The sequence below is a fragment of the Protobothrops mucrosquamatus genome, unplaced genomic scaffold (assembly GCF_001527695.2).
Source record: "Protobothrops mucrosquamatus isolate PMUCROS unplaced genomic scaffold, P.Mucros_1.0 scaffold192, whole genome shotgun sequence".
Taxonomy (NCBI): Eukaryota; Metazoa; Chordata; class Lepidosauria; order Squamata; family Viperidae; genus Protobothrops; species Protobothrops mucrosquamatus.
Genome location: NW_015386548.1, coordinates 480,401 through 506,072, shown reverse-complemented (window position 1 = coordinate 506,072; position 25,672 = coordinate 480,401). Strand labels below are relative to the sequence as shown.

The 25,672-nt window shown below is 37.4% G+C and overlaps 1 protein-coding gene across 1 annotated transcript in view; it reads right to left on the bottom strand.

Annotated features, from left to right (window-relative positions):
• The window catches only part of PKHD1 (PKHD1 ciliary IPT domain containing fibrocystin/polyductin), a 189,932-nt gene that overhangs the window by 33,509 nt on the left and 130,751 nt on the right, over positions 1-25,672 (bottom strand). The window contains exons 40-49 of the mRNA XM_029283700.1: positions 25,371-25,496; positions 18,995-19,125; positions 16,712-16,821; positions 14,851-14,956; positions 13,826-13,960; positions 10,576-10,711; positions 7,624-7,870; positions 4,982-5,156; positions 4,292-4,487; positions 193-258 (exon numbers count right to left, since the gene is read on the bottom strand). Of these exons, the coding sequence (XP_029139533.1) occupies positions 193-258; positions 4,292-4,487; positions 4,982-5,156; positions 7,624-7,870; positions 10,576-10,711; positions 13,826-13,960; positions 14,851-14,956; positions 16,712-16,821; positions 18,995-19,125; positions 25,371-25,496 (1,428 nt within the window). The remainder of the gene's footprint in view (positions 1-192; positions 259-4,291; positions 4,488-4,981; positions 5,157-7,623; positions 7,871-10,575; positions 10,712-13,825; positions 13,961-14,850; positions 14,957-16,711; positions 16,822-18,994; positions 19,126-25,370; positions 25,497-25,672) is intronic.

The following is a 25,672-nucleotide window of genomic DNA, read 5'->3' as shown; positions in this document are numbered from 1 at the left end:
TAAGATAAGCGTGATACAGTCATGTCTATCAATAGCAGACACTAAACATGGCTCTTACATACATTTTCTGCACAGAGAAAACATTGACCAGAAACACAGAAGTTTATTTAAGTAACCAGAAATGCATCTTATGGGTTAGAGTGAATAGTGCTGATAAAACACTACCACATTTTTTAAACTGAATTTACATACCTGGTTCTGATAAAGGGAATATGTCTTCAACTTTAAATGTCACTTGGATTAAGCCTTTCCCTGTAACTGAATTTAGAAAGTTTGTAAGACATAAGAATGATGTATAAAGGCTGAAAATTGTTCTAATCCCATAAAACAAAGTTTCTTCAATTGTGAGGAATCTCATATTTTGAAATATTGATAATATGATGTGCATTGTATGAATCCATGCAGTTTAAATACATCTTATACAAAAAACTGCAAAGAGTCAGATGCTCAGCTAAGGAGAATAAGTGCTAAGAAAGAGCTGTTTGTTATAGGTAATCCCTGGGAACGGGTGGGTTAAGTTTTCCCAGGCATCTTGCACTGACAATGTTCTCCTTGTGAAATCAGGCAAAATTGTTCCTCCATTACTAAAGTTCTTTTTCTCATGTTTTATTGTTAAAGTGATTCAAAATGTGGTTGAAGGACACTATATAAAATACACAAAAGAAGGTTTAAGTCAGTGGTGGAATTCAGCCAGTTCGCATCGGTTCAGTAGAACCGGCAGCTAAATTTTGCTGAGTTCAGAGAACTGGCTGAATGCACACTGCTTCCGGAAGTCAAGTCTAGGCCTCAGAGGCCTGGAGGAGGGCCCCCAGGCCTAGAACGGCCCACCAGATGTGCGTGGATGCCACTTCCGGAAGTCCGTTCTTGGTCTCGGAGGCCCAGGCCTGCATCCAATAAGAGAACTGGTTGTTCAGGTATTTGAATCCCACCACTGGTTTAAGTGTTTAGCTAGACGGAATGTGCTCTTTTTCAAGATATTCCATTCAATTCTGCTCCTGCCTTTTTTTTGTTTTTCTCCTTTCAGACAATCTATACTCTTAAGTCAATGAACATCTTAAGGTTATGCCATTTTGGATTCCCCCCTCCCTTAATCACCTAAGTTTATCTTTACGTTTTACTTTTGCAAAACTTGAAGTTTCCACAAAGTTCTTTCTTAATTGCACAATTTCAGTTAGTAATAATCTGAAATATAACTTGCTGTTAATAAAAGATAAGTTTATTGATTCTGAAAATTACAGTATGGTGCTATACAGAATGTCCAAGTGGCATCTTCAAAGTCTTTTCTTGATCTTCTGACATTGCTAGCACAGAAACACTTCAACCAGGATTGACACCTAAAGTCAACTAGGATGTTTGAAGGGGCACCTTCTCCAAATGATTTGCACAGCTTTCATAATTAATTTCACTATTGAACTGCTCTTGCTATTAGGAAGCATTGAGGAATATGTATAACCAATATGATGTAGCAGTGAACGTGTTGGATTGGTACCAGGGACCCCCAGATCCAATTTTAAGTCAAACTTAAAGACTCAAGATTTCCATGCTAGTCACTCTCTTTAGTGCAGCCTACCTCCCCAGGATGTTGTTGTGAGGAAAAACATAGGAGGAGGGTTGTTGCACATAATGCTTTGAGCTCCTAAAGGAAAAATGGGATATAAATCTAAAAAAAATCCTGTATTTTCAAACGTATCTGCAAATTAAAAGCATGGTTTTATGATCTAGGATAATAGCCTGCTCTATTTCTTGTAGCACCTTTTAGATGCTTGAACAGTATAGTCACAGCTCCTCTTAGTTATTTTTTTCTCAAGCCCAAATGTACCATATCACTCCAAGTCTCCTTATAAAGCTTAATTTCAAGTTTTATGATGATTTTCATTGTCCTTCACTGTCTTTGTTTCAGAATTTGACACATCAACTCTTTTGACCCTGGCATATATATCTTCTGCCAGTCTATGGGATGTAAGCAATCAATCCTATGGACAGCTTTGTAGAATCCCTTTGAAATTATGTATGTCAATAAATATGCTTAAGTTAACTGTTACTGGATAAGAGTTTATTATATACTGAGTTATCTGTAACTCAGTAGCATATTTTCTGAATGACCAAGGCCAATTCACAAAATCATTTCAGTACACGATGAAAGAGATTGGCCACATTATTCTGTATATCAATTTTTGGTATTTCTTTTTATCCTGTAAACTTGCTCTTCAGACCTGAAAATATGTGTGATATTTCCTAGAGCAACTAAGGACAGAAAACTATAAAGCCTCTAAGTTAACGATGAACAGTTCCTGCTGTGTCTCCATGATGTCTTCCTTCAGATGCTCAGCTTTCAGAATAACAATGACTTTTTTTAACTGTGAGATTTGAAGCAAACGCTGTGTGAATTTCAGAGCCTGCCTGTGAATGATCTGGCATCTGATCTGTATTTATTGACATTAAATTTAGGGTTTAATGCACTCCTGCCACTTTTCAACAATTCACCCTAAAAGGCTTTTAACTGGCACAAAAGGAGGAGGTCATAAGTAAATTGACCTCGGACAGAATGTACAATTATTAGAGAAGGTTAGGACAAGAGCAGCTGCCGGAGCCCCACTGGCAAAGCAAAGTACTTCCAAAAGTCTGGTTATTAAGAATAGACTCAGGTTTCCCCTCTCTGCCACCTCAACAAGGTCCCTTTGGTTCCCCTAAGAAGAATTATCACCCTTCCTAGCAGCTGCAATAATTGTGTTCCTATTGTTGCACAGACCTCCTCCTGACCACCCCCTACAAGTGCCCATTGTTGAGACAGAGTCAAGTGATTAGATACTCTGGCGGATATGGTTAGGGCCCAGCTGCCTAACTGCTGACACATGAGCATCAAGGGGCGGGAGGGTGGGGAGAGACCCACGGCTGCAAGACGGGACTCTAACATGCCAGACCTTTTACATAAGTCAAACAGAAACAAATGATGCTTTCTGGGTCCTGCTGACGGAGCAACCTCTCCTCCTTTGAAGTGGTGAGGGCTGGTAGGCTTTTACAGCTTTTCCTCTTCAGCCCAAGCAAACATCCTTCTTTTGATATGAGACATGCTCATTATCTCTGCCCCATTTAATGATTTTTGATTGAAAGGTGGCAGCTCAGTTGCCAAGAGGGTAGTTAAAGAGGCTCCACAGAGTCAGACCTACAATAAAGGCTTCCCTTATGCAGTGGCCTATATTTGGAATTTCTTAACAACATGTTCTTGTTCTCTGCCGCAGATAAGGGCTGAGCATGAAATTCTTAATTAAGCAGTAAATAGTGCATGGGTGTCAGCAGATGCAACCTGTAGCCATGGAGACCGAGTCACATGAACAGGAGAATAAGCACTAAAGTAGAAGCCTTAGGCCTGGAAGTGACTGACAGCTGAAGAATCCTACAAAGCTTGTAAATGGGATTAATTAGCTGACTAATTTTTTTTTTGAGACTATCACCCCAATTTAAAAATGAAGAAAATTTCTGGTTTTATTTGAAAGGATAGTAAAAAGATCAAAATACAGATGGTCCTTTCTTGGAAAGATCTTAGGCCATTAAACTCAGGAGGAACAGAGCTGAGCTCACACGGTCCAATTTTTCTTTCAGCAGAGAAAGCAATTCATGGTTCAAGCAATGACACACTGTTATTGATAAATGGAAAGAGACCAAAAATGTAGCTTAGGTGAAATAGTTGTAGAGTCTCTGCTTATTTGCAATAACTTCTGTTATTTTTGCAGTTAAGACTCCAGAGTTCTTTATAGTAAAGAACTATGCAACAAAATAATTTTCCTTTTTTGTGCACAAGGGAAGAGACTAAAGTCCACTTCAGGCTTCACTTGAGTTAGAACAAGGCGCTTTTATTATGTGATGCTGTTCATTTGAAGGAGCCTCACATCACTAGTCCAATTTTAGTCGTGTCATGGTCTTTTTCAACTAATATTTACTACCCTGGTTAAAATTGGCAGAAATAACTCCAGGATTCAGTCACGCAAACAAGTTCCCATGTATAAAACCACTTATTGTTATGTGTTCCCTGTTTCTCCAAGAACTTAGGCTTTCTGGAATAGCACAAAGAAATTTTAATTCTGCAGAAAATTTCACCTTCCTATAGCAGGTGGCAAGCTTAGCATCCCAAAAGCAATTTTCAGAGGAAGTGTTGGAATTCCAAGTTGCTTCACAAAGGAGTAAACTACTCAATCGCTGTGGTTAATGTGTGATGTCCATCACCAATTCCAGCATGTGTGTCCTTCTCATTGAGCATTATTATCAATTACAACCTTAAACATCAAGATCTTACCTAAATAAGTTAACTTTTTAGTTTTATTGTTGAAAAAGCAGTCGCAAGCCTTGTGATGTCTATGGGAAGGAATAGCCTGGAGTAGCAACCCTTGCCTTCTTCCACAAAGCACCGTAACTTGACTGTGGACTGGCAACCCTTCATGCTCCAGTAATAGGTAATTGCCAACAGCAAAATTATCAAATGTAGCTATATACTATGGAGTAGAACACAAGAAACATGCAAACATTTATATTTCCTTTCTGAATTATATCTGGAGTGCAACACAGAAGATTAATGATTGTGTAAGAGAGAAGGAAGAAGAGACAGCAATTTTTCAGCAGACTCATAAATGCCAAAGTTTCACCTCTGTCCCTCCCCCAATTTATGAATTTATCTTTGGATTTGGCTATTTATTTGCTACTGAGAAATGAGTAATCATTTCAAGAGCGTGGCCTTGCCAATAAAAGCCACATATAATGGAGAGTTGCCCAATGTGTTCCATGCTATCTTTCCCATTATAAAATATTCATTCTGACCTGTGAATGACCCATATCACATACAGACACTATGTATCCTATCCTCTGTACCTAATCCTTCCATTAGATTAAAATGAAATTGTATTTTATTTTAGCTTCAGAATTCAGAATTTCTATTTCCTATAACAATATGAGACTGTAACATTTGATGGATTAAACAAACCTTCATTACCTGCAAATTTCTTTGAAGAAGAGGACTGCTGAATGACAAAGTATAAATTTCTTGATCCAAAAGAAGACTCATCCAGCCATCGGCATTTGATAAAGTGTCAGACACGTAATTGACAGTGATCACCTTATTGTGACTATTAGTTACTGTTAAATTAGATGAAAAGATTGGAAACTTTCTGAAAAAAAAATCAAAGGTTTTTTAAATAATATTCACTTTGATACTATGTTGATGCAGCGTGTTAGCCCACTGTTGCTCTTCCAAACACAGAATTTAGGCATAGATCAGCAAGCTCAGATAGCATAGAATGGCAACATATCCCACTTCCCCAAATCTAAATCCCATAAAAAAATTTCAAGTAGACAACTCGGATTTGCTTAAGTGAATCCTTAATCAAGAAAACCAGGCAAATTCCTTGGTATTCAACTTTTTTTTATTTTGGGAACTACAAGCTCCTTGGACATAAAGATAAATCCATCATTCCCAGTTTTACTCCTTTTCTCAGTTTTTCTCAGTTTCCCTCCAATGTTTTGCGTCTTTCTGCATAAGAAGAAACCACAAAATATATATTTTTTATGGATGTTATTTCTAATATATATTAGAAGCAAATAATAACATAATAATAACATGCCCACATATTTTTAAGTTGCTTACCAAATTTTTATAAACAACATATTTAATTCTGAGAGGTCCAAACGGGATAAATGCACTGAAATCAAAATAAAATAATTTCACTTCCATCCCTGTTATTCCAAAAGAATAGAGGATAACGTGGGTAGGCAGAATAAGACACTTGAAAGGCAACAAATAGTTTTGGTTCCCCAAAATGCCCAGGTTGATCATGAGCTGACTATTATATTGTCTTTCCAAACAATGTTTTCACTTCATACTGTCAAGCTAGCTCCCAAACAGAACTACTATATTGCTAACATAATTGAGCATTCCTACCACCATAATTAGCACCATTTTAATTTGCTCTAAATAGCCAGTGATTTTCACTGTGCCCTAAATAGCCACCAATCTACCTCTCTTTAATGTTAATGGAGCAGAGGAGGGCATGAGCATTTTTAATTCGGAGGAGCTGAGGGAGCCTGCATGGATCATTAACGAGAAAGTGTTTCATTACCAAAGGAGCAGGCAGCTCTCTAAGATCTGTTCTTGTCTTTCTGAAGAAGAAACCAGGAGGAGGTAACCACAGTGGTAATGTGAAATTAACCCTTGGCTCAAACTGCTAGGAGCCTTTCAAGAGGGTTACAAAGAAGAGAAAAACCTGGATGACTGATTGGCAGTGCTGCATTTTTATATCCAGAGAAGTTTCAATTAAGAAGCAATTTGCTACAGAAATCTGGCATGACTAGTAGATAGAACTTTACAGTCTGCGTTACAATTTACCATCATGGTTCTTTAAGCTGTTATGTAATTTAGCTCAAGTGTAGTGTGCAGAACTGTTGAACATAAATGGCTCACAAAGGGTTTGCTAAACCAATCAACAACTATGAGTAGAATAAATATTAAGTCTCCTGTTTATGTTTACCATTAGCTTACTTATCCTGAGGGGGTTCCACCCTCCCTTCCCCCCTTTGTATTATGGCAAACACTGCATTTAGCTCTAAATGCTTTCTGTTTGTTACCTTTGTGAAATCATCTTCTTCAATGATATAACTCAAGAAAATAAAGCAACAATAAAATTGGCTTAGAATGGGGCCGATGGTACATGCATCAATATTGCAATGTATTCTTTCAGAAATAGAAATGTAATAGTATAGCAGAGATCCATGAGTGTCCAAGTTGCATTTTGCTTAAGGCCTTTCCCCACTGATGATTTGGAGTACTATTCTCTCATCCTTGAGTTGAAAGCGGCATGAAACAATAGTCCCATTGCCAATCTCTGCTCTGTCTCTTTTAGCTCTGTTCCCAAACACTACAGTCACCTGAATTCCCCTCAGTGTAATGGCTGACAAAACCTAACAGATTTTCACACATTGAGGCTATGCATGGACTATTATAGAATAAGAGGAGAAGGTGCAGTTTAACACTTGTCCATTAGGAAGAATGTAAGCTTATCTCATTTACACACTGGGGATAAGGAGTTGAACATAAGGTGATGGAGGCAAGGCAGAAAAGAGATGTGGTCAGGGCATACTTGTTCTGAGGTTTTGTGCAAATACTGAAAGCATGACTGCATGTTATCCCAAAAAATAAAAATTCAATCCAATCGTTTGTTCAAGGATGTCTATGTATTTAGCCAATATTTAAAATTTATGTAAAAGGTGTGAGCTTCACTTCTGAGGGTCTATCTACTAGAATTTTCTGATTTTAGGACATGACTTAGAACCTTCACCTCTGCTTTAAAGCAGCTAACATCAGTAGATCTATATCCTTAACACAATGTATTTTTATTTAAAAGAATACATTTTTCCTGCAATTACATGGTATGCAATTGGTAGATGTGCCTGTCCCATTCATTTATTTTATTCACCACAATAAATGACTTTTATAGTATTGGATGTTTTTAACACATTGTTTTCTCAGGACTGCCTAAGTCAACATCATCAGAAACTTATTTTTGCAACCTATTATCTTGCTAAAGTGTGATTTCCTAAATCTTGTACAATTACAAGTGAGAAAAGAAAGCAAATACTTACAGGCCAAGAGACATACGATGAAAAGTAATATTTGCAAAACAACAACTGGCATTGACAGCTTGACTGGCATTGACAATTGTCCTACAGGAATCTGGAAGTATATCCAGAGAAGGAAGGATCTGATTTCCTGGTTGTCCTGTCAGAGACCCGTCTAGATCTTTGAGGATGGCACAGTGAGGGAATGGAAATGATAGCCAGTTTGGGGCATTGAGGAAGAGCACTTGATCTGTTCTGACAGGAAAGCCTCCTGAAAAAGAAAAAAAGAGGAACATAGTATATTGTAGAACAATTAAGGGAAGATATAAACTCCCATCCAATGAAAACTGAGAATTCAAAAATTTAGAATAGGATGTTGTTGCTGATCAAGTCAACAGCAGTTTTATTGGCAATGTTCTCTTCTTGCTATGTCTCAGAGAGTGTGACTGGCCTCAAATCACCCAGTCAGTTTCTGTGCCCAGGGGTAAAGTAGAGACTCACCATTGTAGATATTACTTATGATTATGCTGTTTGATTTTAATGCATATGAAGTGCAAAAAGCTAAAATTCAAATGGAAATAAGGAATTGTGCTTCTTTAAAGTAAACAAACCAAATAGAATCCTATAGAACCATCAAACAAATCTACCATTAGTAATGAATTTCCACAGTTTTTTGCACTATTGACTGTTTTCACACATTTGCATTAGCTAAAATATGTGAACAGACAGTTTTTAGCCAAAAAGTTGTTAAGCAAGAGGAAAACTACTAGGATTGGAGAAGAGACAGTAATGTTTCTTCAGGTCCCAATGGCAGACCTTATAAGCAGGTATTTTATTTTAATCTAGTGTCACTAATTTTCTGCTCCGTATAGCTTTTAAAAACAGTATATGTTCTACTAGTCCATGGTTGCTATTATTAATATTACTACCTTAGCTTTGATGTTTGTTTCCAAGAAGAAATCTTTTTTTCCATCCCAGTTCTAAGTTATTTTTATTATTATTTAAATGAAATTCTCTTGGAAAGAGTAAGAATTGCCATGAGCATGAACAGTGAAAATTAGGCTTGTATGAGGCAACTGAAGAGTACCTTGACAAAGAGCTTTGTGTTCCTAGCACCATTCACCTCCCCACCCACCCCCCGGACCCTTTGTGCTTCTGGTCCGTCCCCTGGCTAGAAGACTCTTCTGAGCATGTCTCAAAATCAACACGAAAGCCGCATTTTCTTCTTTAGAAGTGAAGGATTGCATTGCTTCACAAAACCTCTTCAAAGAGGTGCTTCGCTCAGAACCTTGTTGAAGCAAAGCATCTCTCCCAAGCTTTGTTTAGCCAGAATGGAAGCCAACTAAGGAGAGAGAGCTTTTTAATGGGAAATGATGGGTTCCTAAACCATACTGCAATTATATTCAGTTGCCTTCAAGCACAAAGGAGGGAGCCAAGAGGAGACGGCAAAATATTATAATTCCAGATATAAAGGATTGGATTTCAGAGATGTGCAATTTAGCAATTTTTGAGAACATTGTATATTCTGTTAATCAGAAAATGTCATACTATCTCTGCCTTTTAAAAAAGTTCTTTGACAATCTGGGTGAATTTAGTTTTCCTCTTTAAAGACCTACAAAATCAGATTGATCAAGTTGAAATTATAAATTTGTTGTTATTTTCTTTCTTTATGTGTTATTCAATGTGTAATTTTTTTCTTTCTCTTTGGTGATTGTTCATTTTTATTTTATGTATGTTTGTTTGAAAAAGTATGCATGTATACATGTATGTATATGTATGTATGTGTGTATACATATATGACAAATGACTCTGAGGCTTAAATCTTAGAACAATATATTTTATATGCAGTCAGAGCACAGGTATTGAAAATAAAATGGAGTCCTTTTAGCCTAAAACAGTGGAGATGAGAACTGTGTATGTAGATATGATTGGGATAAATTGCAAAGGTGATAAGGATATATGAGTTGATTTTCTGGTTTTTTTTTTAACAGAATACCAGAATAACAGAGTTGGAAGGGACCTTGGAGGCCTTCTAGTCTAACCCCCCTTCTGAGGCAGGACACCCTATACCAATATGTTCTTATGGCTGAACAATAAAGAGCTTTTCTCTTGTTATTATTGTTGGGGTTGTCATTTGAGATTCCAGTCGTGCTGTGGTTAAAAATGTAGTATTAAGGCAAACTCTTCCCACAGCCTGGAGTTCAGTCCTGATGGGTTTCAAGGTTAACTCAGCCTCCCATCCTTCCAAGGTCAGTGAAACGAAGACCCAGATTGTTGGGGGCAATATGGAAATAATGCTTCAACATTGTAAACTACCCAAAGAGTGGTGTAAAGTGTTATGGGGTGGTATATAAACCTAAATGTTATTGCTATGCTATTGCTATTGCTATTCTTTGGGAAATGCAGAATAAGCCTGTATCCTTTTTTTTTATTAAAATGAATCAGGTTAGTAGAGATGTGTGTGCTTGGCTTTAAAGCAAAGCAAAACCTACATATGTTTATTGTACTTTTGGGGTTTAAAAGCTCTTATCCAAAGTATTACACTTAGAATTTCTATTTTTATTTAGCCAATCTATTAGCTCAACTTCATCTTGTTGGTCTCTGAGTATAGAAGGTCAATTTATGCAGTGTGGGCTTCCTCTATCCACTATGGCTCTCCACATGATAGAACTCCAGGCTTCATTCATGTGAAGAGCATTCATTGATAAATGGTATATGAAAGTTAACAGGAGGAAATGGAGTCTGCATGCTTTGTCTTCAAGTGACACCAACTCCATGGTGGCTTCTATCACCATATTCTAGCAAATGTAGCTGTCCTGTTTGAAAAAGGTGCATTGGATGTGTATATATATAAATTGATTGCTTATTTTCTATGAACTGATTTAAGCTTAAATATTTGTAGAAACCCCTCTTTAGTGCTCTTCACATTCAGTTATTCTCATCACAATCATATTCAGTACTGAAAATCTAACTTACCTTGACCTTGGTAACAGCCAGAACAGGTAGTAATTGCAGTGCAGTTGTGACTGTCAAAGTTCATAAAGGTTGTACGTGAAATCAACAGTTCGTGCTTTTGAGGAGTTTTCAGCCCTGTCAACATACAGCTTTTATCCTGGTACAAGAATGTAGAAATTGGCATTATGTTTGAAAAGAGCAGTTGTGTAAAATTAAAATGTGCATTAGTATGAATTCATATGATTATGTTGTTTAGGCTTAAACTAGTTTAAGACAACTATCTTAATTCATCAGGCTGAGTATATATACTTTTAGATCCTGCCTTTTAATACAGAAATTGAGACATGGGTAGAAGGGTGAAGATTTCATAAATCCAGTACCACCAAGCCCAAATTTGCTCTGGAGACTGCATGAATAAATGCTTGTCATTGTAATCTAAATTTAATAATAACTTGGAGATCTTCTAAGGATGTTCTAATAATCTCATTAATTATTCATTCATTCATTTATCAAATTTATATTCATTTATCAAATGTATATGCTGCTCATAATCTCAATTATTCTTGTCCATCCAATGTGTCTGTTACATTCCCATTCTCTTACTTCCCTCAAACTCACCATCATTTCTTTTGGTTCACCACAAACTCATATCACATGGCCCTATTCATTCTTCCCTGTTAAGCATTTTTTATTTATTTTTTTGTTTGGGTTATTTATTTATTATTAAATCTATACCCAATCAACTCCCAACAGTTCTGTGTGGCTCACCAATAGAGTTACAATCAGAAACAAAAACAAGAAGTAAAAGCAAGATGATAGAAAATGGACAAGATTAGAAACAATTTGATGCAGCTTTCCATTCACCTTTGCTAAAGGCCTGGGAGAAGAGTCAAGACTTTATAGCTCTTCTAAATAACAACAAAGTGAGGGACATCCTGATTTCAGGGAGAATGTCATTTCAGAGGGCAGACATTGCTACAGAGAAAGTAGGGTTCTAGGATTCTGATAGATGGCATTGTTTAATTGAAGGAAACCAGAGTGCGACAATCCTGTCAGACAAAATGAATAGATACTGTGAGAAATAAGCAGTTGCCCAAGTAACCGGGCCCTATAACATGAAGGGTTTTATAGGTAACAGACAATACTTGAATCAAACCCAGAAGCAAACTGACAACCAGCACAGCTCTTGGAGTAAATGTGTTCTATGGACATACCAAAGCATGCCCATCACTACTCATTCTGCTATATTCTTGACCAGTTGAAGCTTCTAGGTGTTCTTCAAGGACAGCCCCATGTATATCACATTGCAGTAGTCAAGCTGTGGTGATCAGAGTGTTAGCAACTGTCTAAAGCACCTCCCGATCAAGAGCCTGTTCTCTGGCTCTGTTTATCCATGATATATGTTTTGTGTTTTTAAAACTCTCCATGTTTAGCCACTGCTTATTTTTGTGATGGTCAGAAAATAAAAGATGTGCAAAAAATAGATCTCTAGAAATTACAATTACTTTTAAATTACTAAAAGCTATTTAGCAGTACACACATGACTCACATTTAAATTCCACCTATTTTTCCTGTTAATTTGCAATGGGTGCTGAACCAATGCAGAAAGTAGGATTTTAAAAGAAATAAATAATAATTGGCTAAAAGCATATTTTAAATATAAAAGTGTTGGCTGAATGGAAGGTTTAGCTTTCTTGTTAAATTAATGTCGTAAAGTTTTAATTGATGTTAAAGAGACATCATTATTAAAGGGTAGAATTACATAAATTAATATGTAAATTATGACAAGAAGATTCTTTATCATGAGATAATCAAAGATAATCAGCCTCCTGGGGTGCTGTAAGAAACAAGGCACAGCTGAGCGCCTCAAAATCTTTTAACAAGTAATATGGGAGCACTCAAGAGCTCAGTATCCCAAGACAGCAAAACCAAAGAAAATATTTTTTCAGTGCTATAAAAGTTATCTGCATTCTAATCTTCTACCTATCTCCTATTCCTCTTTCAAGATGGACACTGATTAGTATTTATATGTAAGGGTGTAGGTATATACATATGTTGTATATATCATGTTTATATGTGTGTTATGTATGTGTACACTTTTGAGAGCAAGCAATAGAATTTCATTTTTAATGTGTGCCAGTGTGCCCACAGTAAAAAAATGACAATAAAGGTTATCTTATCTTATATCTGATTCTCTCTTTGTTCTTCACACTTACAGCAATCAAAATTTAGTCTCTCTTATTCCTAACATTAACATCTATTTCAAGATTCAATTTTTACATCCATTAAACTCATTTTAAGTTCCAACCTTCACCTATGCACAAATAATCTTAGCTCCCTTGCCTTGAGGTAAGATACTTTGGCATGGTGAAATTCCTGGAGTATATACAAAATTAGTTTGAAGAAATCTTGGCATGTGGAATCTTACAATTCCAAGAGAAATATGCTTGCCTCTAGATTTCCATATCCTGGGCCTTTTGCCATATCATTGCCAAGGCAGCATAGGTCAATAAAAATGGAAGATGGGGTGACAAATGGAGGAGGCAAAAGTGCAAAAAAAATGTCCTGCTTTTTCATCATTTTGAGGAAATGCAACTTGTTCTTTTTAAATTTTCTTTAAAGTAGAGCTTCTAGTGAGGCTATGATGAACTAGATGTCCTTGAAGGAGCGGAAACAGCCACTCAAAGATAGAGCCCAGAGGACCAATGCTGGACACTGAAATCTCTCCAGATAAAAGAGAGATTGCAAAACAAAGCACTTATTTTCACACCTGATCCATCACAAGACCCATCACAGACCCTCACTTGACACACCCATATCTGAAGCTTTTAAAAAACAGAAGAACATTGACACTGACATCCACTAAACATCGCTGACATAGCCTGGTAATGAAATGTTCAGAAACCAACACACAAGCTTGGAGAACAAACCTTCACCCACACACATAGATCAGACATGTCAAACTCGTGTCGTTGCGCAATTTACCGGAGCTTTTTCACCATTGCCGGCAATGGGGTGGGCATGGTTTCCGATGACGCATCCGGCCCATGGACCAGCAGTTTGACACCCCTGACATAGATCCTTCTCAAGAATAGACATGATTTGGATTTCAAAGAATTTGGCTACTAAGACTTTCTCAAATCATAACTCTGTGAGGTTGGTTTATGAAAGGAAATTCAGTTCCTGAATTAGTATCCAGAAAAGCTATGGTTTTAATTCTGTGTTCTTGGCTCTTTAACTCTGATTCTTTGAAAAAATTGTAACCTCATACCTTTTCATGGAAGTGGCCAATTAGCAGACTGTTGACAACAGAAGTGTTTCCAAGACTTTCCACAATGTTGATACCAAAATCTTTGCAAGAAGAGATGTGGAAGTTCCAAAGTTGAAGGTTGCTGGTACTAATAATCTGATAGAATAATATTTAAAAAAATGTATTAGCATTGTTTTAATATGGTATAATGCTAACTACAAAGTCTCTCATCAGTTTAAAAGAGAATAATAAATCAAAAAAGGCAAATCTGTGCTTCTGCTTCATAAGATAAATTGACTTTTTAAGAAATCATCTAAAATAATGCCAATTTTATTGACTTAGTTTTGCATGTTAGCAGATGACAAAAACTAAAGACTGATATTCCACAAGTTTTGCTGCAAAGACATTCACTATCAGTATTATGTTTTCTATGTTTCAGTATTATGTCTTCACTTCTAAGCATAATACACTCCAGGAAATAGAAAATGAACTCAAAAAGGAATTATTTGCACACATTTAATATCATAAAAATAACTTCCAGCATTATTTCAAATACAGCTATATGATGTTGCTCATATACAATTTTACCACTTTCCCCTTCTTTCTACCTTTCCTTTTATCTTTTTCTGTTGTTTCTAAGATGCCTATTTAAAATGTCTTCTTCTAAATAGGAAGATTGAATTTTCAATTACTTAACTCAAGACTAAGACAACAGTAACAGTCATGTAAATCAGAGGTCCCCAACCTTTTGGGCACCAGGGTCCGGTTCCACGGAGAGAGGTTTTTCCGTGGATGGAGGATGGGGCTTTGCTTATTTGTGCGGCCCAGTTGCTGGCATGTCATGGCCCGGTACTGGTCCACAGACCGAGAGTTGGGGACCCCTGATATAAATGATTCCAGGGGAATTTCCTTTCAAATAGGGGCATTATCTAACAAAATATTATTAATTATTATTGTAGCCAACAGAATTAATTATACTTTAATAAAAAATGGGATCATTTAAGAATTATGTATGGGAAGGGCAAGGAAGAAAGAATGCATGGTACCTGGACTCCACCTTTGCACTGCCAGGCACTAAAGTTTTGGAATATAACAGGTTCTGTATTGTTTCTCTTTTGAGGGTGATATGCTGGATGTATTAGGAGTCCATATCTATTTATAACAAAGTAAGTGATGATATCATAAACAACAAAAATAATCTAGGCAATTTCTATCAGATGATGTACTTGTTTTAATTATATGCATAATGTATCTGGTTTATTTGATTTCTAGCCCATCATTTGTAACAGAACTCAAGATATTAGACATACTGCTTGCTCCTCCTATTTTTCACCACAACAACCCTGTCAGTTACGGTGGCTTGAGAGAGCTTCCATGGTGGACTAGAATCTAGGTGCTCCCAGATCGATATCTTAAACACTAAACCACACTAGCACTCATTGAGTAATTTAGCAATTCTAGCACAACAAATGAAGACCATGGTGTGTATTCACAGGTGGCAGTTGATGAAATTGAATAAACAATAAACAGAAAAGGCACAATCAGGTGGCTCTGACTTTCTTTATTGAAAGTACTTTCAGGGTAGATAGTTAATCAGCAGCATTTGATCATATATAGCAGGCATGTCAAACTGCTAGCCCATGGGCCGGAAGCATCATGCCGAAACCCAGAGGCGTAGCGTGGGGGGTGCAGGGGGGGCCGGCCGCACCAGGCACAACATCTGGGGGGGCGCGCTCGCACTCGCAGCTCTCTGCCCCTGCCTGGCTCACTCACTCTCTCTGCAGTGCTGGCTGTGCGAATCCGATCCGAGCCGCTGGGTCGCCGCCCACTGTGGAGGGGGGGCGCAAATTACTTGCCTTGCCCCGGGTGCTGACAACCCACGCTACGCCACTGCCGAAACCGCACCCAATACGTCACATGACCTCACATGTCGCGAGTTTGACATGCCTGATATATAGTATCCAATCTATTAGGGCAGAAAAAAATGATTCAGCATTTCTAGAATAAGCAACTTGATCAACGTACTTCAAGAAAAGAGACAAGCAAGAAACTTAAAATCCTGCTCTACCCAGTCCATGCCAAAATTACAATGATTCCGTCATATAGTTCTTGGGTTGAGATTATTATAGCTTCTGTTTTCAACTTGTTCATGGTGAGAATTTCTGCAAAAATATGGTGTGTGTGTGTGTGTGTGTGTGTGTGTACCTTCAAGTGAGTTTTGGACTCCTGACAACTGCCTAGATGAATCACTGAAGTTTTCTTGGCAAGGATTTTCAGAAGTGGTTTATCATTGCCACTGAGAGAAAGTGACTGGCCCAAGGTCACCTGGCAACTTCAAGCCTAAAATGGGACTAGGGCTCAAAGCTTCCTGGTTTCTAGTCTGAGCTCTTAACCATAGCACCAAACTGATACGTGGATAATCAAATTAATATAGATTAGGAGAAAAATAAATAATAATTCATGGCAATTATGCATGGTGTTTGTTAATGAGCTGAGATAATTTCATGAAGGATGGCAGGGACTCTATGCCAATCATTACATTGCAAATGTAATATTTTGTCCCCCCAAAAAAGGATCAGAATGCAGCAACATGAGAAATATATATTGATGCCACATCTCTCCAATGAGTGAAACATGAGATGAAAATATGACAGCATGGTTTAGAATAGGGAAGACTATATGTAACTAAAAATGAAATGAATTGTTTACATAGTCTATAAGAAATGAACCATAGCATATCAATATGTTTTCATCCTGCTGGAGGAAAACCCTATTTAGCATTAGAGAAAGCATTAAACACATTTACCCCAATTAATTACTGCAGATTTGCTGTATATGTGCATGTTGTATATCTGACGGCATGTGTGAGATGACAAAATAAAATAGACAGAAAGGGGGGAAAAATACCTAGAGCAGGAATGTGCTACATTATTACTGAAAGACTTCACTGGTTCTCCTAATCTTGAAGTTGGAAGGTGAAAAAAGTAACCATGTCCAGTGCCACACACCATGTTACTCTGCAGAGGGAAATAGGAGTTATTAGGACATCTGAACCAACTCAACAAAGATCGTAAAACACCAAAAAGATGTGTGCCTATAAGTCAGAAAAATTTATCATCACTAGCAGCACTTTGATATCTCTATCAAATTATTTTTGCAATCCATTGAGGTAAAGATAATAGAGCTCTCTAAAAGTTGACAGGACACATACAAACATGCCTTCTCCCCAACTATTGCAAACATTGATATCAAATCCTGGATTTCAGATTCAGCCTTTTTTAAAATCACGATTTAGATCATTTTCAAAAAACTTTTGTTCCATTCTGTTTCTGCAACACTTTGCATAGTTTTTCATAATATGGACTTCCTCTACTGAAGTTTCTTCTATTTTGTTCAGGGGCTCAAAGTAGTTTTCTTCTCTCACTTTTTAGCATCAGAACTACCCTGTGATATATAATGCTGACCCCAGCTCAGCATTATGGTCAGATAGGAACTTGAACATAGAATTTCCCTCATCTGTTAATCAGTACTGCTGTTTTTCTTACTATACACACTTTTGTATGGTTTTTTTTTTGAGTGGGAAGAACAATTGAGTTCTGATTCACATTATAGATCAGGAATGAGAATTAAGGTCAGTTCATCTTAAAATACAAACCAAATGGATTCTGCCCTAGATTTATCTGAATATATACCACAAGAAAAGCAATAAGAAACAACAAAATACTATATTAATTAATTAATTAATTAAAATACATCAAAACAATTCCATAATTGGGTGAGCATCTATCAGCCTACAGCATCTAAATAACAGCAGCATTCTTTTTTCCCTAGTGTATCTATCTGAAATAAAACTGTTTCATTACCAAACCAAGATTCAAAATTAGGGGACTCTAAGAGAGAAGGCAATTAAATGGGAATATTGCCTAGACATTCAGCACTAATAAAAAAATAACAATGGAAATCTGATCCAGATGTGCTGTGGCCAAAAGGTGCTCATTGATGTCATTTTAAATACTTGCCAAGTGGTTATTTTCCCAAAGGGATTGCAAGCACAGCCACCAACTTACTTGCCAGAGGTTACTGGATGAATAGCTTTGAGAATACTAGTTGTGACCTAGATCAAAGAGAATCAGTAGAATCAGTAGCCTAAGAAAGGAAGGCCCCTGATCCTATTTCCAGGTTTGCAACCTATCCAGTTTTCTCACTGTCATGGTGCATGACATTTTTCTTTAGGTGGCAAAACAAAGAGATAAGAATAATGCCTAAAGCACAAGTCGAGGCACCTTGTTACAGAAATATATAGCTTTGTATATCATACTGCCCTTAGCACAGTTAATGTAGAGCTTCCATTGTCAACTCATATTATGTCACTGGATATTTACCTAGAATACCAGTGACTCAGTCCAGAAATTATTTTTAACCCAGAGAGGGGAGGGAAGCCTGTATATTTATGTAGAGGAGGAGTAGCTTGACAGCAGTGCTTTTAGGCAAGTAGGAAATTTTATGTGAAACTTTATTTTGCGGATTTTGTTGTAGCTAAATTTCCCCCAAAATGTCTTTCCATGAGAATTTCTGATAAAATTGGAGTACAACCAAGTTACATTTTATTCATAATATTGGCACTATACATATTTGTTTAATGCAATGTTGAAAACTAAGCATTCATTTCTTCTACTTGCTTTGTTTATATTTTATTTATTTTATTTATTTATTTATTATTTGGATTTATATCCCGCCCTTCTCCTCGTAGGACTCAGGGCGGCTGACAATCAATTAAAATACATAAATAACAATACAAATTTAAAATTAATTAAAAGAGATATTTGCTTCCTGCTTTCTTTTCCAATGGGTGATTTCTTGAAAACTGAAAGATATGCAGGCCCCACTTGCACACTATTTCATCAAGTTTGTGGAGAAACCAAAAGGTGCTTTTCCAAAGGCAACTGGATTTTCCTAGTTTCTTTTTCTTGAAAATCTTTCACTTCTCATCCAAGAAGCTTCTTCAGTTCAGTTCTGAACTGAAGAATAGAAAAAATAGAAATAGAAAGAAATGCAAGAAATAGCAGAATGAGCATTAATTTAATCTACAAATCTAACTGTTGGGTTGAGGAAGCTTCAAGAAAATGTATCACAATGTCACTTGTTTTTTTGCTTTCCCATATGTACAATAGTATTGTCTTTATATCTTACCTCTATCAAATTATCAGGAGACTGGATATATATTCCAGCTGGGGACAGAACTTCAGTATTGGAAAGGCCATCGGTGCCCACTAGTCCAATAATTGTATTATGTCTTATTTTATTATTGCCATTCCATGCTCCTAAAAATACAATTGCAAATTAATAAATTATTGCATAGCAGACTGCTTGACTGCCTGTCTGCCTGTCTGCCTGTCTGCCTGTCTGCCTATCTATCTATCTATCTATCTATCTATCTATCTATCTATCTATCTATCTATCTATCTATCTATCTATTAACCTTTTTTTGCACCCACCTATTATTCATGGCCCCAGCTGCTACTGATTTAGGCTTAATGAAGTGATGGAGGAATGGACTGTTCTGAGGACAACAGCAGATAAACTCAAGTCCCAATAGCAGCTACATGGCTGCCAATCTGCTTGATAAATAATTGCTGCTTTAAAAAAAACTTTGCTGCAGGGAAGTGGAAGTAAATGTGGGTGAGTTGTAGTTAGAGATCATACTGATGACTTGGACCAATATACGGAGCACTTTATTCTGCGTTCTGTTAAAGCAAAGAGGGGTGTGTATGCTTGCGCATGCACTATTGTGCTTTACACACAAGTGTTGCTAAACCTGCTGAGACTGTATAAATGCAAAGACTACTAACATGGTGTTGATCTGGTTAATTGATTTAGCTTATGTTAAAGTACATTGTGCATGCTTTGTTGATGATGAGCTTTGTGGTGCATTTACAAACATCAATATCCTGTTCGGCATCCTTTAATAAGCCTTTGTTCTGTTGCTTGGTATGTGCTGCTCTTCACTTAATTGCTGCTGGCCTAGCTTTGGTTATAGCGTACAAACATTTTTGTCCTGATCAACCTTCTTTTTTAGATGATTTTGATCTACTGGGGCATTACCATTGTATCAAAATCATCATATTCTATATATTTATGAAAGTGTCGTTATAAGCAGCCAGCAGCAGTGCTTATCTTTAATAACTGTTGAAAGCAGAAGAACAACAGATCCCATAGGAATGGGAACATAGTAAATTAAACTCAAATCTGTCTTTCTTTAACTGGATACTGCTGGCTTAGCTAGCTTCTCTATTCTCCAGGCTAAAGTGTTCCTACTCAAGAAGCTTGATTACACAAATTCACTTTCACTTGGGGTTTTTCCTCTTGTCACCCTAACCACAGCATGAATATGCCCTGGTAACATTTTTTTTTTGCCATATCTTTCATCTTATCCCCAGTTCATACTTGAAACAGCTTACAGTTATCTTTGGCTGTTCCAGTTTTAAAATAGGAATTTCCCAATTGTCTGGATATAGTTTTTATTAGGGGTACAAACTAGAGCCAGTAAACTGGATGTGTTGGTGATTGAAAATTATATTCAGTAAATGGAATGTAATTGCTGGTTTAGTTGTGGTTTATTATCCCGGGTCTTTATAGCCCATCTAGGGACCTGCAGGGACATTCCTTCTCCTCTGGTTGCTGGAAACTGTTCTTCATGGTATTTGTGACCTGAGCTCCAGGAAAGACCAGGCAACTGGCTTCTGCAGAAGCATCAGTTTACATAATGCCTAACCAATGCATTTGAAAATGCTCTTCAGATTCTACCTGTCTTCATGATAAACACAAACCTGTTTGTTGCTGTATTTTAAGCAGGTGTAGTGGTCTTTTTGTACTGCAAGTCCTCTGCTGCACAAAGTGTTGATTAAAACTAGGAAAATCAGCTCTGCATAGCTAGTTCTGTCATCATTGAAGCATTTCGAGTTTTTCAAGCTATACATTTTACTGGTTTTTTAACCTCAGTGCAGGAACAGCGCCTTTGGCTACTTCATTATGGTTTTGGCAGTATTTGGTGAGGACACGATGGTTATCATGTTGTTACTGCACATCAGCCAATCACAATAGTGTGTTTTCCATGGCTCTCCACTGGCTACCTCTGGTAGGACAGCCACCAGCTGTCAGGTCAGAATTGGACTCCTTGGTCACTCGCTACACTGCTCTTCTCTTGAAGCACAATTGAGGATGGAATTCACTCATTATCATCACCTCCTGTGACCTGTGAGATGGGTTTGTTTGCTGGTTGATTGATTGGTTGGTTTATTAGACTTATTTGCTTTCCATCTTGCCTAGAGGCTTACAAACATTAAATGCTTATAAAACATTGAATAATAAAAATGCATAATAATAATTTACAATTTAAAAAATGGGAAGGAAGGGAGCAGGATATGCATGGAGGAAGTGAAGGCAAGTCTTAATCTGTCGGCCACCTCCAGTGTCATGTACCCCTGCTGGGGGCCCCAGGCCAACTGGCAGAGCCAGGTCTTCAGGCCCTTAGAGAAAGTTAGGAGGTTGGGTGCTGATTTCACCTCAGTTTACTTTTGGACAGGTGATTATCTTGTATTCATTACAACAAGGAGGCACATCAGAGGTTCCCCATCCCATGCATTGCCACACTTTTGCAAACTATTTGTTGGACAGCTAGGCAGCTGGCTAAACCTGCCATTCTAAGCTCTTGCCTATACTTCTCCAAAGCTGCTCTTCTCATACAGGATCTTCTCTAAGGTTGCCCTTACTTTGTGGTGCTCTCTTCCACTGAAAGAGGTGAAGCCTCTAATTTGTCAGCATTTCATGAATAAATTAAATCTATTTTGTTTCAGGGAGTCCTTAGCACCAGTTGATTTCAGTGACGACACTAATTTGGAATTTGTACTTTTAGTGTTATGTTTATTTTTCAGACATACACCACCAGACTTTTAGAATTGGGAGGTAAGAAAAACCCAAATAAATAAATAGATGCATGGAAGAATGATTGATAGCTGATTTCCCACCAGCAGGGGAAATGGGAGAGTAAATGAAATCAGAATCTCTATTAATCTTTTTTTAAAATGTGCTCTCAATAGGTTAACAAGAACAGCACCTTTTATCAGTCCAGTTCCTGTTGCAGAATAGGGATTAGCCATGGGCACTGTGGATTACACCAACATATTTTTCTTCTAGCTCAAAGACTAGTGGATAAAAATTTAATGCAGCCATCTGGATCAGCCCTTTGTCCAAAAAGCTGATAGCTGCCATATGCTTATGTTTGCTTTACTGTAGGGTTGCCATCTTGTGATTATTTTGCAGTTGTTTTGGTTAATTTTTTATATGTTGCTCTTTTATGTTTTTGTGAGCAGTTTAGAGTGAGAGGAAGGAAGGAAACGTAAACTTAAAAATTGAAATTGTTTTGTTAAAAAGGTAAACAAAATTGATCATACTATATTAAAAATTATATCAATATTGTGAAAAATATAGAATGTATATTGTTATGTATGATATATCATACAAATTGAATTTACTGAATGTATGATATATTGATTTAATGTAGTGGTTAAGATGCTGGCATAGAAACCAGGAATCTATAGTTCTAGCCCCACCTTAGATATGCTGGGTGACTTTAGACCAGTCCCTGACTCTCAGCCCATCTCACCCCACAGGGTTGGTGTTATGGGTAAACCAGGAGGAGGAAGGAATATTAGCTATGTTTGCTGCCTTCAGTTACTTATAAAGTAATAAAGGCAGAATCAAAATCTAATAAAAATGTTAAGATCCTTTTCAAATATAAACTGATAGCTTCCGCTATTTACACGTGAGGGACAAGACCAGCAAAAAGGTAAACAAAGGGGTGGAACTTAATCCTTAGTCCTATGAACTCATCCTGTTAAAGACTTGGAAGTAAGTCTTGCACACAACTTCTTTGGAATAAGTTGCACTTTTTCCCTCCCAAATTAAAAAAACAAAATAAAGATAGGAAGGATTGCTGATCCCAATCTTTCCTATACTGCCTCTCTTTCAAGTCACTGTGATCATCTATCTTACCTTCAAGGTAATGTGGCAATGCCTTCTTTTCTTCTTCTTTTTTCTAGCATTATTCCCATGCTATGGCAGGGTCCGCTTAATGTGACAATGCCTAACATGTCTTTAAAATTATCCTTGAACAATGTCAGAATAAGCCAGCAAACATTACAGTACTTTCGGGCAAAGATGGCTAAGGACAACTTAAATTTATTTTCTTCATGAACTGAGTACAAGATAAAGGCAACCGCATGGCAGTAACAAAAGAGAATGTTGTTGCCAGGACTTGCTTTTGCTGGGATTAGAGTAACTAGGAAAAAAAATCCCAACATCTATCATGGGAAAACATAATGCTAAACAGCATGTATAAACGTTTTGGGTTTTTTACCACAGTGAGACGAAGTTTGGCAGATATGCTACACCATCATAAGATGAAGCCTGCCAAATTTCATTTAAAAAGGTTAAGAATGAGTTATATTCCTTATCAATATGAGTTATTAAAGTTTCCATAATATTTTTTTTTGTCTTATACAAAAAGGGGGTGAAATCTACAAAAAGGTTAAAGCATTATGAGGAGATGAAGTTTATCAAATATGGATAGCTCTCACAAAGCACAGTCAGAATAACTAAGTGAGAGCATGACTTTGATTTGAAGACAATTCTACCAATCTCTGAATCCTGGGGATTTGCACCATGAAGACTTCATGTTGTTTCAGAACCAGGTCCAGATCTGTATAGCCACAAATCACTAGCTAGTTCTAAGACCTTTTGCTTCCAGAGCCAAGCTGGGTATTCTTGTCAATGCATATAGTTTTTCCATCCATTAGAACTTGGCTTTTATCTCCCCCTTTCTCTACCACAACAACATGCAATTACAGTATTGAGGAAGTGCTTGTTGCAAATCAATAATACTTGCTATCTTTTCATTATCACGCCTTTCCAGAGCTATTGAATACAGGGGAGGAAAGGTAACTTGATGGCTTTGTAGCTCACCCTATGTAATGGTATGCGGGAATGAACTTGGGCATGAACTAGGGCAGTGGTTCTCAACCTGTGGGTCGGGACCCCATTTGGGGTCGATCGACCATTTCACGGGGGTCGCCAAGCAAGGCTGTCCGCCATTTTTTTGTCCGCCATTTTTTTGTCCGCCATTTTTTCCCCCTTTTCCGGCAGGTGCCTTACCTCCCTTGGGCTGGGCCAGCGGGTGGTCGGCCTGCTCCGTCTCTGCCGCTTGCCAGCTACGCCTCGGCCGGAGCAGGGGGCAGAACCACGCATGTGTGGCGCTCCCGGGCAGGGAAAGTCCTCGACTTACGACCGGTTAGGTAGTCCTCGACTTATGACCGGTTTAGTCCTCGACTTATGACCGGTTTAGTCCTCGACTTATGACCGGTTTAGTCCTCGACTTACGACTGGTTGGGGTCGTGGCATTAAAAAGGTTGAGAACCACTGAACTAGGGGGAAGGGCCATAGCTAGGGGAATGGTTGGATAACAGGCAGCTTAGCCCACAAAAGGAATGCTTTCTTGGGCTGTAAAGGGAGAAATATATTATCAGACTTGCAAGATTCTATTAACTAACCCTACAATAAATTAGAATTAGTCCATCTAGTCATGCTTCCTGTCTTGATAGGCTGCCATCCTAAATCAGAACTGCTTAGATGTCCTGAAAATCTGAAAAATACACCTATATCTGATCCGAACAGAAAAAGTGGGTGGGAGTAGCAATGTCTTTCTTTTTATATGGAGTGGGTGGTAGGAGTTACTATAGAAGCTATGGTAGCATAGATGCTGACTGGATGCCATTTTGCACTCTCCCATCACAGAGATGGAGCACTGATTACTTTGCGGTGATCTCTGCATTTTCTCAGCATTTTGAGGTTGGCAGGAGTGAACATAATCAAAATCAACTTCAAATGGAGGATAAATGGAAGAAGCTGCAATGTAAAGGTACCTTAATATTACTGCTCCCCTTTCTCAGATGGTACAGGGTGAAGCACCCAAACATTACCATTCTTAAAATCCCTCTCTGTGTCTGTATGTGTATAAGACATGGAGACAGCACAAATATAGCTTCATCTCAGCTCAACTGAATTTAAAAAAAGAAAAAGAGAACACCAAGAGTTGTCCCATTCAGCGTTGGGCTCAGGTTTCAGGCTGTGTCAAACGTGCCTCTTCATTTAGTTATTCATTTGATGGAGGGACTTCTGCTCTGTGATATATTGTGCCAAAACATATCTGTGATACCACAGTACTCCTTTTTGGTTAGCAGGCTGCTGACGTGTGACGCTCCCATATTTCAACGAAAGCTTGAAAAACCTGCTTTACTAATGACTTCTACTCTTCAGTTCTCTAATTTGTTTTAATGGATTGAAATGACATTTTCTGTTTTCATATAAATGATTATTTTTCATTTGAAAATAAAATCTCCGGAAACAGGATTGTAAAGCAAAGGTGTTGGGGAATCCTGAGCAAAGAATTTCTAAAATAATCTTTGTGGGATGAAAATTTCTGCAAACGCTGTAACCTTTTTAGTTCACTTACCTATTTTAATTCCATGGCCCATAATGTTGTAAAAAGTATTATTTTCAATCTTGAAATCTGATATCCCTGATAGGCTAACTCCCTGAGCAAAAGAATCCAAAACAACACAATGTTGCATGTAAGATTCTAAAAAAGCGAAAAAGAAAAAGACTTGAATACAGACCAGCAAAACTGAAAAGTGATGCAATATCAAAATTAGAATGTACCAATAGTTGTTTCCAATAGCAGCAGAATCATTTCAATGGATTGCATCAATAATAATAATAATAATAATAATAATAATAATAATAATAATAATAATA